The sequence below is a fragment of the Mustelus asterias genome, chromosome 5 (genome assembly GCF_964213995.1).
Source record: "Mustelus asterias chromosome 5, sMusAst1.hap1.1, whole genome shotgun sequence".
Classification (NCBI taxonomy): domain Eukaryota; kingdom Metazoa; phylum Chordata; class Chondrichthyes; order Carcharhiniformes; family Triakidae; genus Mustelus; species Mustelus asterias.
Window position 1 is genome coordinate 118,908,965 of NC_135805.1, and position 13,143 is coordinate 118,922,107.

At 43.5% G+C, this 13,143-nt stretch overlaps 1 protein-coding gene across 1 annotated transcript in view; it reads left to right on the forward strand.

Moving 5' to 3' along the window:
- The window catches only part of csmd1b (CUB and Sushi multiple domains 1b), a 2,043,836-nt gene that overhangs the window by 1,095,031 nt on the left and 935,662 nt on the right, over positions 1-13,143 (forward strand). The window contains exon 8 of the mRNA XM_078213588.1: positions 10,552-10,664. Coding sequence (XP_078069714.1) covers positions 10,552-10,664 — 113 coding nt within the window. The remainder of the gene's footprint in view (positions 1-10,551; positions 10,665-13,143) is intronic.

Here is a 13,143-nt window from a genome sequence, read left to right on the forward strand (position 1 = left end):
TCCCACTTCACAGCCATTGTGGCGTTGGTGCACCGATAGTACTTTAGGGAGGGAGTTACAGGATTTTGATACTCCAATGACAGTGATGTAGTTCCAAGGTAGGATAGGCTGTGGCCTGGAGGGGAATTTGCAGATGATAAGAACATAAGAACTATGAGCAGGAGTAGGCCATCTGGCCCCTTGAGCCTGCTCCGCCATTCAATAAGATCATGGCTGATCTTTTTGTGGACTCAGCTCCACTTACCCGCCCGCTCACCATAACCTTTAATTCCTTTACTGTTCAAAATTTTATTTATCCTTGCCTTAAAAACATTCAATGAGGTAGCCTCAACTGCTTCACTGGGCAGGGAATTCTACAGATTCACAACCCTTTGCGTGAAGAAGTTCCTCCTCAACTCAGTCCTAAATCTGCTTCCCCTTATTTTGAGGCTATTCCCCCTAGTTCTAGTTTCACCCACCACTGGAAACAACTTCCCTGCTTCTATCTTATCTATTCCCTTCATAATCTTATATGTTTCTATAAGATCTCCCCTCATTCTTCTGAATTCCAATGAGTATAGCCCCAGTCTACTCAGTCTCTCCTCATAAGCCAATCCTCTCAACTCCAGAATCAACCTAATGAATCTCCTCTGCATCCTCTCCAGTGCCAGTATATCCTTTCTCAAGTAAGGAGACCAAAACTGTACACAGTACTCCAGGTGTGACCCCACCAGCACCTTATACAGCTGCAACATAATCTCGCTTTTTTAAACTCCATCCCTCTAGCAATGAAGGACAACATACCATTTGCCTTCTTAATTACCTGCTGCACCTGCAAACCAACTCCTTGAGATTCCTGCACAAGGACACCCAGGTCCCTCTGCACAGCAGCATGCTGCAATTTTTTACCATTTAAATAATAATCCATTTTGCTGTTTTTCCTACCAAAATGGATGACCTCACGTTTACGAACATTGTACTCCATCTGCTAGACCCTCACCCACTCACTTAGACTATCTATATCCCTTTGTAGACTTTCAGCGTCCTCTACACACTTTGCTCTGCCACCCATCTTAGTGTCACCTGCGAATTTTGACACACTACACTTGGTCCCCAACTCCAAATCATCTATGTAAATCTAACTGCAAGTGATGGTGTTTCCATGCATCTGTTGCCTCGATGATTGACTTCTAGGATTTGAGATGTGCTGTGAAAGGAGGCTAAATCTAGAAATCTAAACCTGAGTAAACCGCAGACTTAAAAAAAATTGAAACTGCAGTGCTGCTCCACATCAAATCCCATTCCATAATCGGTAGGTTCCCAATAAGTGAAATCCCAATAAGTTAAATGCCTGAATGTGGAAAATCATGCAAGGTTAGTGTGTCTCAGGACTTAACTGTTTCTGTCTCTGGAAAAACTATCTAAGAAGTGATATGCGTGGTGACTTGTAAAAGCATTCAAAGAGCTTTGTAAACTCACCTGAAGCTCTCAGCATATTGCATGCTTCAGTGCACTCCATTCAATTGTTTTATTTCTCCCTCCAACATACACTGATTGGACTTCACAAAACTAGCTCTATTTCATCACACCACTCTTGGTTGGTGGTGTATAACTTAGTAAGAAGTTTAACAACACCAGGTTAAAGTCCAACAGGTTTATTTGTTAGCAAAAGCCACACTTATGTATAACTTGTCAGACAGCAAATACATCTGATAGTGACTAACAATTGCCCGTATGATTGCATCCTGCAATCTTTCATTGAACTGCTATCGAACAGTATTCCACCAGTGTATAATAAATAAATCACTAATGAAAAGACCAAGAGACACTTAATCTTTTAATTGCAAGTAAATGTATTTTTATGCATAGGTTCTCTTTCATCCCCTCTGTGCTATTAAACTGTGAAATTAAGGGATCCCTATAGTGTATTTAGTTAACAACTGTGTGCATAACAAGAGGAAAATTCATGTGGAGCTAACTGCTTTAATCAACAACCCACATTTGAAGCTAAAGGTTAATTTTGGCCATAAATTTTCTCAAATTATCATAATTACCACTCATTCAAAGAGATAGCGGCACATTCTAAAAGCAAGACTTTTGTTTGCTTTTGTGGCTGACAGAACAATTTTGTCATGTGGCTGTTCCTTTTGAGCCAGGTCAGTTCATTCTTGGACCAAATGAATTGAGAAATCTCAATGGCATATCATTGTGCTGGGCCACATCAAAGAGGTCTGTCACACTTCTTTCCCCCGAAAACCAGGAGAAGCAAGTGATGGGGCTTGTGAAGATAGTGGAGCTGTGACCTCAGAATGACAGGACAATTTGACTTCTATGTCTGTCATTAACTTGCATCTTTCAGAATTTAATTTTATTTGGTGGCGTCACCAATAATAGTAACTTTGCCATGAAAAATGACAGGTTAAGGTAAACAGCTTCTGCAACCATCAACCTTAATTCAGAATGAATATTTCTGTTATCATTAATTGATCCAATACAGCGTGGAGAAGTCACTGACCTGTAGATTGCACCATGTAATTGATAGATATTGCACAAACACTTAACCTGAATGTATCAAATTCCCTTGTCCCTTACTTTAATGGACTCATTAATCTGCCTAATAATAACCTGCTTGAAATGGAGGTTCATGCCTTTATTAAAACAGCAAAGGAACTTGATATATAAGGGTCATGAGAGCTCGGTGAGGATGTAGATAAACACAGTCAGGTTGTATAAATGCTGGCAGTATTGGTCTGCTATCACAATCTGGAGTGAGCCAGTTATAAGCAAAAGACTAAACCCGTGAAAGTAGGAAGACAGAGGTTCTGTACATTCTTGATGTTCTCAAATTCTATTTAGTGACTGATCATCTGTATCTGATAAACTGGGCAAGATTCATTGTTTTGGCTTACATTGCTCCTTGTTAGCTTGGCTTAATTTTATATCCGTGTGTATTACAATGAAGTTAACTTGGTGGAGCTGGATAGAGACATCAGAGCCACATGGTGGGCAGAGTTTGTAATGACACTCTGAAGCACGTGTTGAAACATTGATGGGAAATTTCAATTCCCAATTTACAGTCGTGCATGTTCACAAAAAAAACATTAAATCATGAAAATGTGAAATAAGATTGTGGTTAAGATGTGTTAAAAGATTGCAAAGACTTGCATTGCATTCTCTCGAGTCCAGAAGACAATGGGGTGGTATAATTGAGGAGTTTGGGATGGTTAAAGGAGTTGATTGGATAGGTAGAGTGAAACTATTTCATGTGTTAAGGGAATCCAGAACAAGGGAAAGTAACCTTAAAATTAGAGCTTGGCGATTTCAGACTGATATTAGAAATCTGGAATTCTTGGTCCCAAAATGTTAGGCCAATTGAAAACTTCAAAATTTGAAATTGATAGGTTTAATCAGGCAAGGGTATTGAGGGACGTTGGACCAAATAAGGTCACTGGAGTTGCGATAATGGTCAAAAATGGTCTAATTGAATGGCAGAACAGACTGAAGCGGCTAAATGGCCTCTTCCTGTGTGGGCACATGCATGGGGGTAGATGCAGTATAATGTGGATAAATGTGAGGTTATCCACTTTGGTAGTGTGGGAGGGAATAAACGAGGAGTCTTTGAGTCTGTGTCAGGCTTCACTAAAATGGTTCTATTTCCACATGCCTGAGGGAGAATCAGCCCGGACCCAGTGAAGTCCACTCTGTATGTCGGCTGATTCTGAAGATACAAAGGCTGTACACATTACTTATACTGTTTTCTGGGGTCCAGAGTATTGTAATACAGGATATCATTGATATGAATAGCTTGAATTAATTATAGTTGATCACGTTAGGCACGTCTATTGCCCTGGGTACTTCACATTAATCGGTTGTGTCTGACTATCCTTGTCTGTCTGTTTTGTGATACAAAAGTGATGATTGTGATATCATGGTTTTAGGCTTCCCAATCCTAACTAGTCCATCCGGGGGCAGTGCAAACAATTAAGGGCACCGGGTAGGCTTTTGATATGCATAAGTACTAAGATTATAACACCTAACATCTCTACATTCTGGTCTATCTATTACATGTGTCCAGTATTCTTGACAATATTGATCTTTGTGGCTCCCACACAAAAGGAAGCAAACAGGCCCATCTGGCTATGAAATTCAAGTATGGACCGAAGATCCACCCCACCCCTTTTTTAGTTCCGTTATGTTACATGCATAAGCTCACGTGCCCAACCCCGTGTGTACATCACATATCCCTTTAACAACCAAGTGTCCCTCTGAGTCCATCTCTGTTTAAAGTCCCAATTCAGAAGGTGTGGTGTACCAATGCCCCATATGTGGTGCCTGTAGGAGGGGTTTTCTAAGTGTTGGATCCCAGTAGCTGTTAGCCAAGTCGAATCCCGGTCCTTGATCCTGATCGGGTTTCCAGATCTCTCGAGGGGCAAAACAATGGTGCGGTCTGGAATATCTCTCCCCCAGACTGGCATGATCACTTTGGTTTGGTGGCTGGTGGGAGTTACCCGCTCCGAAATCCAGGTGTTTGGCTTCTTAATCCACTCCCCTATCTTCTCGTGCGGAGCTGGACGTATTGCCCCGGGCGCAGGCAGGTATCCTCCTTCACATATACGGTCAACGTCTCCCATGCTGTTGTAAACGTCACCACTAGAAGTAAGAACCTGGAGAAAGACAACATTTGCCCTGCCAGCTGAGAAAGGTTAGGTCTCCTTGGATTCTTTATATGATTTTAGTATGGTGGGTAAGACTCTCACCTACCACTGCCCGGTCTCCACGAAGGCCTTTGTCAGACTATTTTCAAGAATCCTGTTCGCCCTTTCAATCATACCTGAGCTTTGCGGGTGGTATGGGATGCGGAATCGCTGTCTAATTCCCAGAAGGGCACATGCCTGCTTCATTATTTTCCCTGTAAAGTGGGTGCATATAGTCTTTCCACCTCAGTGAACCTTTCATGTCTACCAAGGCACAGATATCTCCTGCAACAATCACCTCATCAGGCCCTACCCATCGGGGCTGCAAGCCTGCTCATCCGGGCAGTACCTTGACTATTACCTTAAACCTTGATATTACATCAGCACCTTGGGGTTCTGGGTGCTGATGTACTCTTTCTCCTTTTCCCAATCTCTGACTCTCTGCCTATCTATCACCTCTCTTTTTAAGACTGTGCAGTTGCTCAGCTCAGTATCTGATAAAACTGAACACCCTTCCCCTCGCGTTGCAAACCTCTGTGCCCCCAGTCACTATATCCCCGGGAAGCATCATGGCCCTCTCTGTCATCAATTCAAAGGGCGTCAGTCCCATCCCTCTAGCCCGGGTGGCTCGCATCTTCATTAGTATGGTGGGTAAGACTCTCACCTACCCCTGCCCGGTCTCCACGAAAGCCTTTGTCACACTATTTTGAAGAATCCTGTTCGCCCTTTCAATCATACCTGAGCTTTGCGGGTGGTATGGGATGCGGAATCGCTGTCTAATTCCCAGAAGGGCACATGCCTGCTTCATTATTTTCCCTGTAAAGTGGGTGCCCTGGTCTGAATCTAGCTGTAGCAGGACACCCCACCGTGGCAGCACTTCCTCTGTGAGTATCCGAGCAACAGTTCCGGCTGAGCAGTCCCGACAGGGGAATGCCTCCACTCAACGGGTGAATCAGTCTGTCATCGCCAGGCAGTACCTTTTGTTCTGAGACTGTGGGCGCAGTCCGCTAAAATCTACCTGTATTTGCTCCCATGACGCCTGTGTTTGGGTTGATACCCCAGCCTTATCTTGGGGGATTTCCCTGGCTCACACTGGACACAGACTATATACTTCTGGCAGTATTGGGCTATCTCTCTCCCCAGGTTTCCCACCACCAACACCTGCTCATTTGTTCAATACTTTTATCCCTCCCAACGTGTGCAATGACAAACCTTTGGTCAGGTTTGCTGTATACATTGTGGTGATACTACATGACCGCCCTTCCTCCAAATGTCATCGGAATATTTAACAGCTCCCTCTCGCTCCCATCCCTCTACCTCTTCTCCTGCTGCTGCCAGTTATAACTTCCCTATGCTGTCTGACTCTGGTTCATATGCAGCAACTGGCTTCACTTCTTCCTCCTGCACTCCCAGCACCTGTCCGGAAGAGCTTTAGCTGCCCTGTCTGGATAATCATTGCCTTGCTGCTGGGGTGTCTGTATCTTTTGTGGGTCCGTATCTTAATTACCGCAGCCTCTGCCGGTGCTGAGGCTGCATCTATCAGTTGCCTTACATGATTTTCATGTTGCACATGCCCCCCTGAGGAGGTTATGTACCCCTGTCGAACCCAAGCTATCATGTAATCATGTTTTACTCCGAAAATGTATTGGCTGTTGGTGTAAACGTTGACCCTCATTCCCCCAGCTAATCTCAATGCCTCGGTCAGGGCTCTGAGTTCTGCCACTTGAGTTGACTTAGTTCTGGGAATCTGACTCCATCTTAGTACTGCGCCTATTCCATCCACGACACCCATGCCATGCGTGAGACCCCCCTCATGGAATTTCCTTGACTCATCTACAAAAAGTTCCAATACGTTCTCTCCTTTCAATGGTTTTCTGCTGTCCCTCCACTCTCATCTTCATCAACTTCCTCTACACAACTATGTTCTGTACCTTCTCTAACCAGCATCGATGCGGGGTTAAGGGCTGAATCTTTTACTATCTGTATATGTTTATCTGCCGGGAGTAGTATGCTTTCCCACCTGGCCCGGCAGCTGTCTGAAACTGCCCTTAGTTTTCCTGCTTCTCGTAGCTGTACTATGGAGTGGGGAGAGTGGAGGATGATAGGTTCCAAAAGTGTTATGGGTTCTAATACCTCTACTTTCCATGTGGCATAATCTAATACCTGTGTGCGCCAGTGCAATTCTGCCACAATGGGATCCCTTTTCGCCGAGTAATACACTACTGGCTGCATCCTATCCCCTTGTTTCTGGCCCACTACTACCCCCTGATTGTCGCAATATAAATCGAAGGGTTTGGCGCGTCTACCCCCGAATGGTGTTGTATGCTTCGAACTTCCTTTCCACATAATCCTTGACCATTTCTTTTGTTCCTTGTATGATCAGGGTGATCAGTGTTCAATTTGGGCTGCCTCACCCCAGGGCACTGCTAATCTGAAGGCCGTAAAGCGGGCGTCTTTGTTTCCTCCTCCCTATTGGGTGACCCAAGTGCGATCTCCAATTGGATGTGGCATGCCTGCCCAAACAGGCATGGGGACCTTTGCCCTCAACAATAGGTGGATGTCATTGGTCAACCCATGGGCCTCCCGTAATTCATCCAATTTGTCCCAAAAAGGGCGTTATCGTTTTGCCATTTTATAATGGGTAGTTCATTTAAAATCATCTGTTTTTCCCCCGCTGTAAAAGGGCATTTAGATCTGTTGCTCAGTGGTCTGTCTGTCCACTGTTTTTCTAACAACTCATGAAGGGGCGATGGGCTGCAGCTCCTCGTAAGGAGGGGGAAATACATCATCGTTCCCGTACTGCCTGCCACTGTATGCTTGTTTCACTATGCTGTCTCACTCAACATTGCCGTCACTGTCCTCCACTGTGTCTGATGCTGTCGCTACTACAGACACTGCAAATCTTCCACGTGGTGTCTTCCTGTCCCCCTCTGGTGCGCGCCTCACAGCTGCAACTCTCACTTCATGTTGTTCTTTTATTCCTTGATTTTTTAATAGGACCATTGCAACCAGTATTCCTTTTTCATATTTATTTTTATCTTGACCCGCCCACCATACCTTCTGTTCAGCTGTGGATGCGTCCGAATTATATCCCTTCTCTCTCGTTTTCTGAATTGATTTTGTATTCTGATTTACTGTCGTCCCTCGGCCCCCCATTGTAGATCCCCTACACCGGAGCCTGTCTTATCATTTTCAGCCATCGCAGCCATCCTTAAACTCTCCCCCTCATGGCTTTACCCTCTCACAGAATTCTCCTTCATGGCTACTCCTCCTCGCTGTAAGCGAGACCCCTTGACAGTCCTACACTCTCCTCTTGCTGAATTCTCTTCCGTGGTTTTACCTTTGCACGGTATTCTTCTTTGCGGCTACTCCTCCTTGCTGTAAGCGAGATCCCTCAATCTGTCCTACACTCAATCCGTCCTGGGAGCATCCCGAGAGCCGATTTTTCCTCTGCTCTCGGGAGGCCCCTAATTAGTTTTCTAATTCCCCAACTCTGACTACGGTAAAACTCTATGATTTTATTCAAGCCCACACGGTCAGACTCTTCCTCCATATAGTTCTTTTCGTACCAAAACTTACAGCTGCCAACAACTAGTGTGGAATCACTCCCCTAACTATGGATGGTAAATTAAACCTACTCACCCAAATTGGAGCCACATAGTCGCTGGTCATCCAGTGCAGTACCCTGCTCACAGCGCCAGTTGTAGGAGGGAATAAACGAGGAGTCTTTAAGTCCATGTCAGGCTTCAGTAAAATGGTTTTATTTCCACATGCATGACTGAGAATGAGCCCGGACCCAGTGAAGTCCAGTCTGTACCTCGGCTGAATCTGAAGATACACAGGCTGTACACATTACTTACACTGTTCTCTGGGGCCCAGAGTGTTGTAATACAGGATATCATTGATACAAATTGCTTGAATTGATTATAGTTGCTGACATTAGGCAGGTCTATTGTCCTGGGGACTTCACGTTAATTGGTTGTGTCCGACTATCCTTGTCTATCTGTTTTGTGATACAAAAGCGAGGAGTGTGATAAATAGGTTTCAATGGTGTGATAATCGTCCCACCTCCCCAGTTTCTAGGAACAATGGCGTCTCTAGACTCGTTGGAGTCTTGCTAATCAGCATCGACTCTGCAATGTTTGCTAAGGCTTGAAATGATCTCACCTGTAAAGTAACTGTGTTGGCAGTCTGAGATGTTAATTGGGTATGTCTGCCCGCAGTTACAGTGGACCCTGTGTTTTAATCCTTTCTTAGACATTCATTTTCCTGCTGTTAAATGCACACCCTGGATTTGCCCCAATACTGAATTCTGCCCAAATATAGTAGCAATTATAGGAAGACAGATTAATACCTGAATGGGTGTCAGTTGCGAGAGGTGGATACTCAGCGAGACCTTGGTGTCCTTGTGCATCAGTCGCTGAAAGTAAGCGTGCAGAAACAGCAAGCAGTAAAGAAGACAAATGCTACGTTAGTCTTCATAGCAAGAGGGTTTGAGTATTGGCATAGGGATGTTTTGCTGCAATTGTCTAAAGCAATGCTGAGGTCACACCAACGTATTGTGTGCAGTTTTGGTGTCCTTATCTGAGGAAGGATGTTCTTGCTATAGAGGGAGTACAGCGAAGGTTCACCAGGTTGATTCCTGGGATGGCAGGTCTGACATATGAGGAGACACTAAGTCCGTTAGGATTATATTCACTGGATTTTAGAAGAGTGAGAGGGGATCTCATAGAAACTTATAAAATTCTAACAGCGTTAGACAGAGTAGATTCAGAAAGTATGTTCCCAATGGTTGGGGAGTCCAGAACTAGGGGTCATAGTTTGAGGATAAGGGGTAAACCTTTTAGAACAGAGGTCATGAAAAATTTCTTCATCCAGAGGGTGGTGAACGTGTGGAATTCACTACCACAGAAAGTAATTGCGGCCAAAACGTTGTTTGATTTCAAGAAGAAATTAGATGTAGCTCTTTGGGCTAAAGGGATCAAGGGACATGGGGAGTCAGGGTATTGAATTCGATGATCAACCATGATCAAAATGAATGGTGGTGCAGGTTTGAAGGCCTATTCCTGCTTCTGGTTTCTATGATAAAGATTGACACCTGCACGAATTAATGCTGATCACTATTATTGAAAAGTATCATTATCAAATATTGTGACAATTTTTGCAGAGTTAATCAAAACTATAATACAAACTATAAACCATTATGAGTCCCTCTTAATTTGATTAATGAATTTCTAATGGCGGGATTGTTTTGTTCGATTCTGTGATGCTTACACATCTTCCTGCTGCTGCAGATTGGCACACTTAACAGTTATAGTTCCACATAATGTTTTAAAAAGCAAAATCTTGCCAGGTAATACAAGATGATGCTCAATTTGGAGACACAGGCGTAGCTTCCCATCTTCCTCTCCATAATCTCATGGAATCCATCCTCTGCTCATCGGTAATGGTTCAACAATGTCCTGATAGTTTCTCGAGTTGACCAATGATGCCTTTGATCTGTTGTTGGGAGTGAGGTACACTGACTCATGTTATCTTACCTGACAATTACACATATTTTTCAGATGGAATCAAAAATGATCCTGTTTTGTAATTAGGGATGAACGACCCACTTTCTCGTGCAGGGATACTTTGGGAAATGGTAGCATCCCAGGATCTTGTTTTCATCTTGGTCAGATTTTCTCTTGGTGACATTGAACATTTGTTCCCACAGAAAATAATAGTTTATTGTTATCCAACAGTCTACAGAATAAAAGAAACATTTCTTCAGTAGCTGTGTTAACATTGTGAAACATTCAGTCTTTCTGGCAGTATTCTGGTTGTTGAAGTAACTCTTCCAACTTGCAGTGCTGATATGAGAGTTTTCTCTTTCTTTCAGGTTGACTGGTTTGAATTTGCCTTCACCTGTCATCAGTAGCAAAAATTGGCTACGGCTACACTTCACGTCAGACAGCAATCATCGGCGAAGAGGATTTAATGCACAGTATCAAGGTGAGAGCATTCCCAAGTCAGACAGAAGCCAAGTAACTGTTCAGAATAAACTTTCTCAGATGAAGGTACAAAGTAACAATTGCAGAAACACAAAACAAAAATATGGCGATAGAAATGACCAACAAATTAGCCATCGCCTGAAGGAAAAACAAAGGTTATCTTCTGAAGTGTGAACAGAGGAAGAGTCTCACTTGAGTTGTTAATTGATCTCCCTCTCACACACATTTCATGTCCATTGCTGACATATACTGATTTTTAAAATTTTAAAATGTCTTTCTCTCCTGTTAAGATAAATCATTATGGATCTTTCTGTTTTGGTGGGATAGGAATGTGAAATCTTTCTTTCCTTCATCAGCTTGGATTTCCAAGAGCTGTTTAGCACAGATGAGAGGTCAGCTGGAGAAAGGCGACCTCTGTAAATGTTGCCCTCGTAGTAAGAAGTCTAACAACACCAGGTTAAAGTCCAACAGGTTTATTTGGTAGCAAAAGCCACGAGCTTTTGGAACAGGCTGTTCCTTCATCAGATGGGTGGGAGTTCTGATTACAAACAGGGCACAAAGACACAAACTTAATTTACATGAATAATGATTGGAATTACAGCTAATCAAGTCTTAAAGATACAGACAATGTGAGTGGAGGGAGCATTAAGCACAGGTTAAAGAGATGTGCACACACAGTATTCTGAAAGCTCGTGGCTTTCACTACCAAATAAACCTGTGGGACTTTAACCTGGTGTTGTTAAGACTTCTTACTGTGTTTACCCCAGTCCAACGCCGGCATCTCCACATCGTGTGTTGTACATGTACATGCCAAAGAACAAAGAAAATTACAGTACAGGAACAGACCCTTCGGCCCTCCAAGCCTGCACCGACCATGCTGCCCGATCGAACTAAAACCTCCTACCCTTCCGGGGACCATATCCCTCTATTCCCATCCTATTCATGTATTTGTCCAGACCTTAAAACTCACTATCGTATCTGCTTCCACTACCTCCCCAGGCAGCAAGTTGCAGGCACCACCACCCTCTGTGTTAAAAAACTTGCCTCGTACAGTTCCTTTTAACCTTGCCCCTCGCACCTTAAACCTATACCCCCTGGTAATTGACTCTTCCACCCTGGGAAAAACCATTTGCCTTCTTGACCTGCTGCACCTGCATGCTTACCTTCAGTGACTGGTGCACAAGGACACCCAGGTCCCGCTGTGTACTCCCCTTTCCCAATTTACTGCCATAAAACCCGGCCTGCCGACTTTGTTACCCTCAGGCTTCAGGAGGCACCTGGCCGAGAAATGCCACCACTCTTAAAAAGTAGGGATTGTGAGACAAATTATGCGAGTACCATCTATAGCTGCAAGGACAGGGAATTAAATCAGTGATGAATGAGATGATGATGTAGGAACCCCCATGGTGTGTTTTGCGATGGCAGGGGCGTCCCATCATTGGGTGGTGGCAGGATCTTCTGGTCCCACCAGTGTTGCCAGGGATTCCCGTTGTTCATACCCTCTGCCACTGGAGACCCCATGGTGGGGGATCGCCTTCGGTGGGACGAGAAGATCCCGCCCCTCAATTTTCACATAACATGCTTGGAAAAACGTAATTGAAGAGTGAGTACGTGAAGAGATACCTCCGAGTTTGATGAGGCCAAATCAGCCTTGAGCTCAAATGTTGTTAGATGTTTGAATTCTGCAGTGGATGCCTAAGTTTTCACTATGAGCATACTGCTAAGGGTATATGTAATTATTGTCAATAGCAGATACTACTTAACACTGAATTTCAATAGTAGTCAATACATAATTGGGAAAACCTTTATTTTTGAAAAGTTACTTATAAACTTATAGATAACAATATATATTCCCTCACAAGGTTCTCTCAATTGAACACTTAATTCTGACTAAAAAGCTTTTACTGTTTCTAGTAATATGGTTATTGGAATTTGATTTACACAGTGTAAAATATTGCAACGATAATTGCTGTGTCATGCTTTGTGCAATATTGCTTTTAAAACAAATTACCATTGCAATACTTGAATGATTAATAAATTGTTTTTCCACGTTGTCTAAAACCCAAAGGGAGCACCAACCACATCAAGTAATGGAGGTGAGATTGAACTGAGGAGCAGACAATCTCCAGGAGGAAAATCCTGCCACATTCGCTTCAGGGAAAGAAATTTTGGTCTGGTTTGTTTTCAGTTTCTATTTAAAGGCCGGAAAATAGATCATACCTTCACACTCGGAAAGGCTGGAATCACACCAAGAGCTGCACTTAGTATATTTTTCAAGAATAATTGTGACTGAATACCTCCCGAAGGAACTGTCACAAATTCACTATTTTTATCTGACAATTAATATGATCTACCATTCTAGTCACAACCCAGAACCAAAAGTTATCATCGATTGTCATAAATACCCATCTGGTTCACTAACGTCCTGTAGAGAAACAAATCTGCCATCCTTACTCTTGGTGTGGGTGAGATGTGACTTC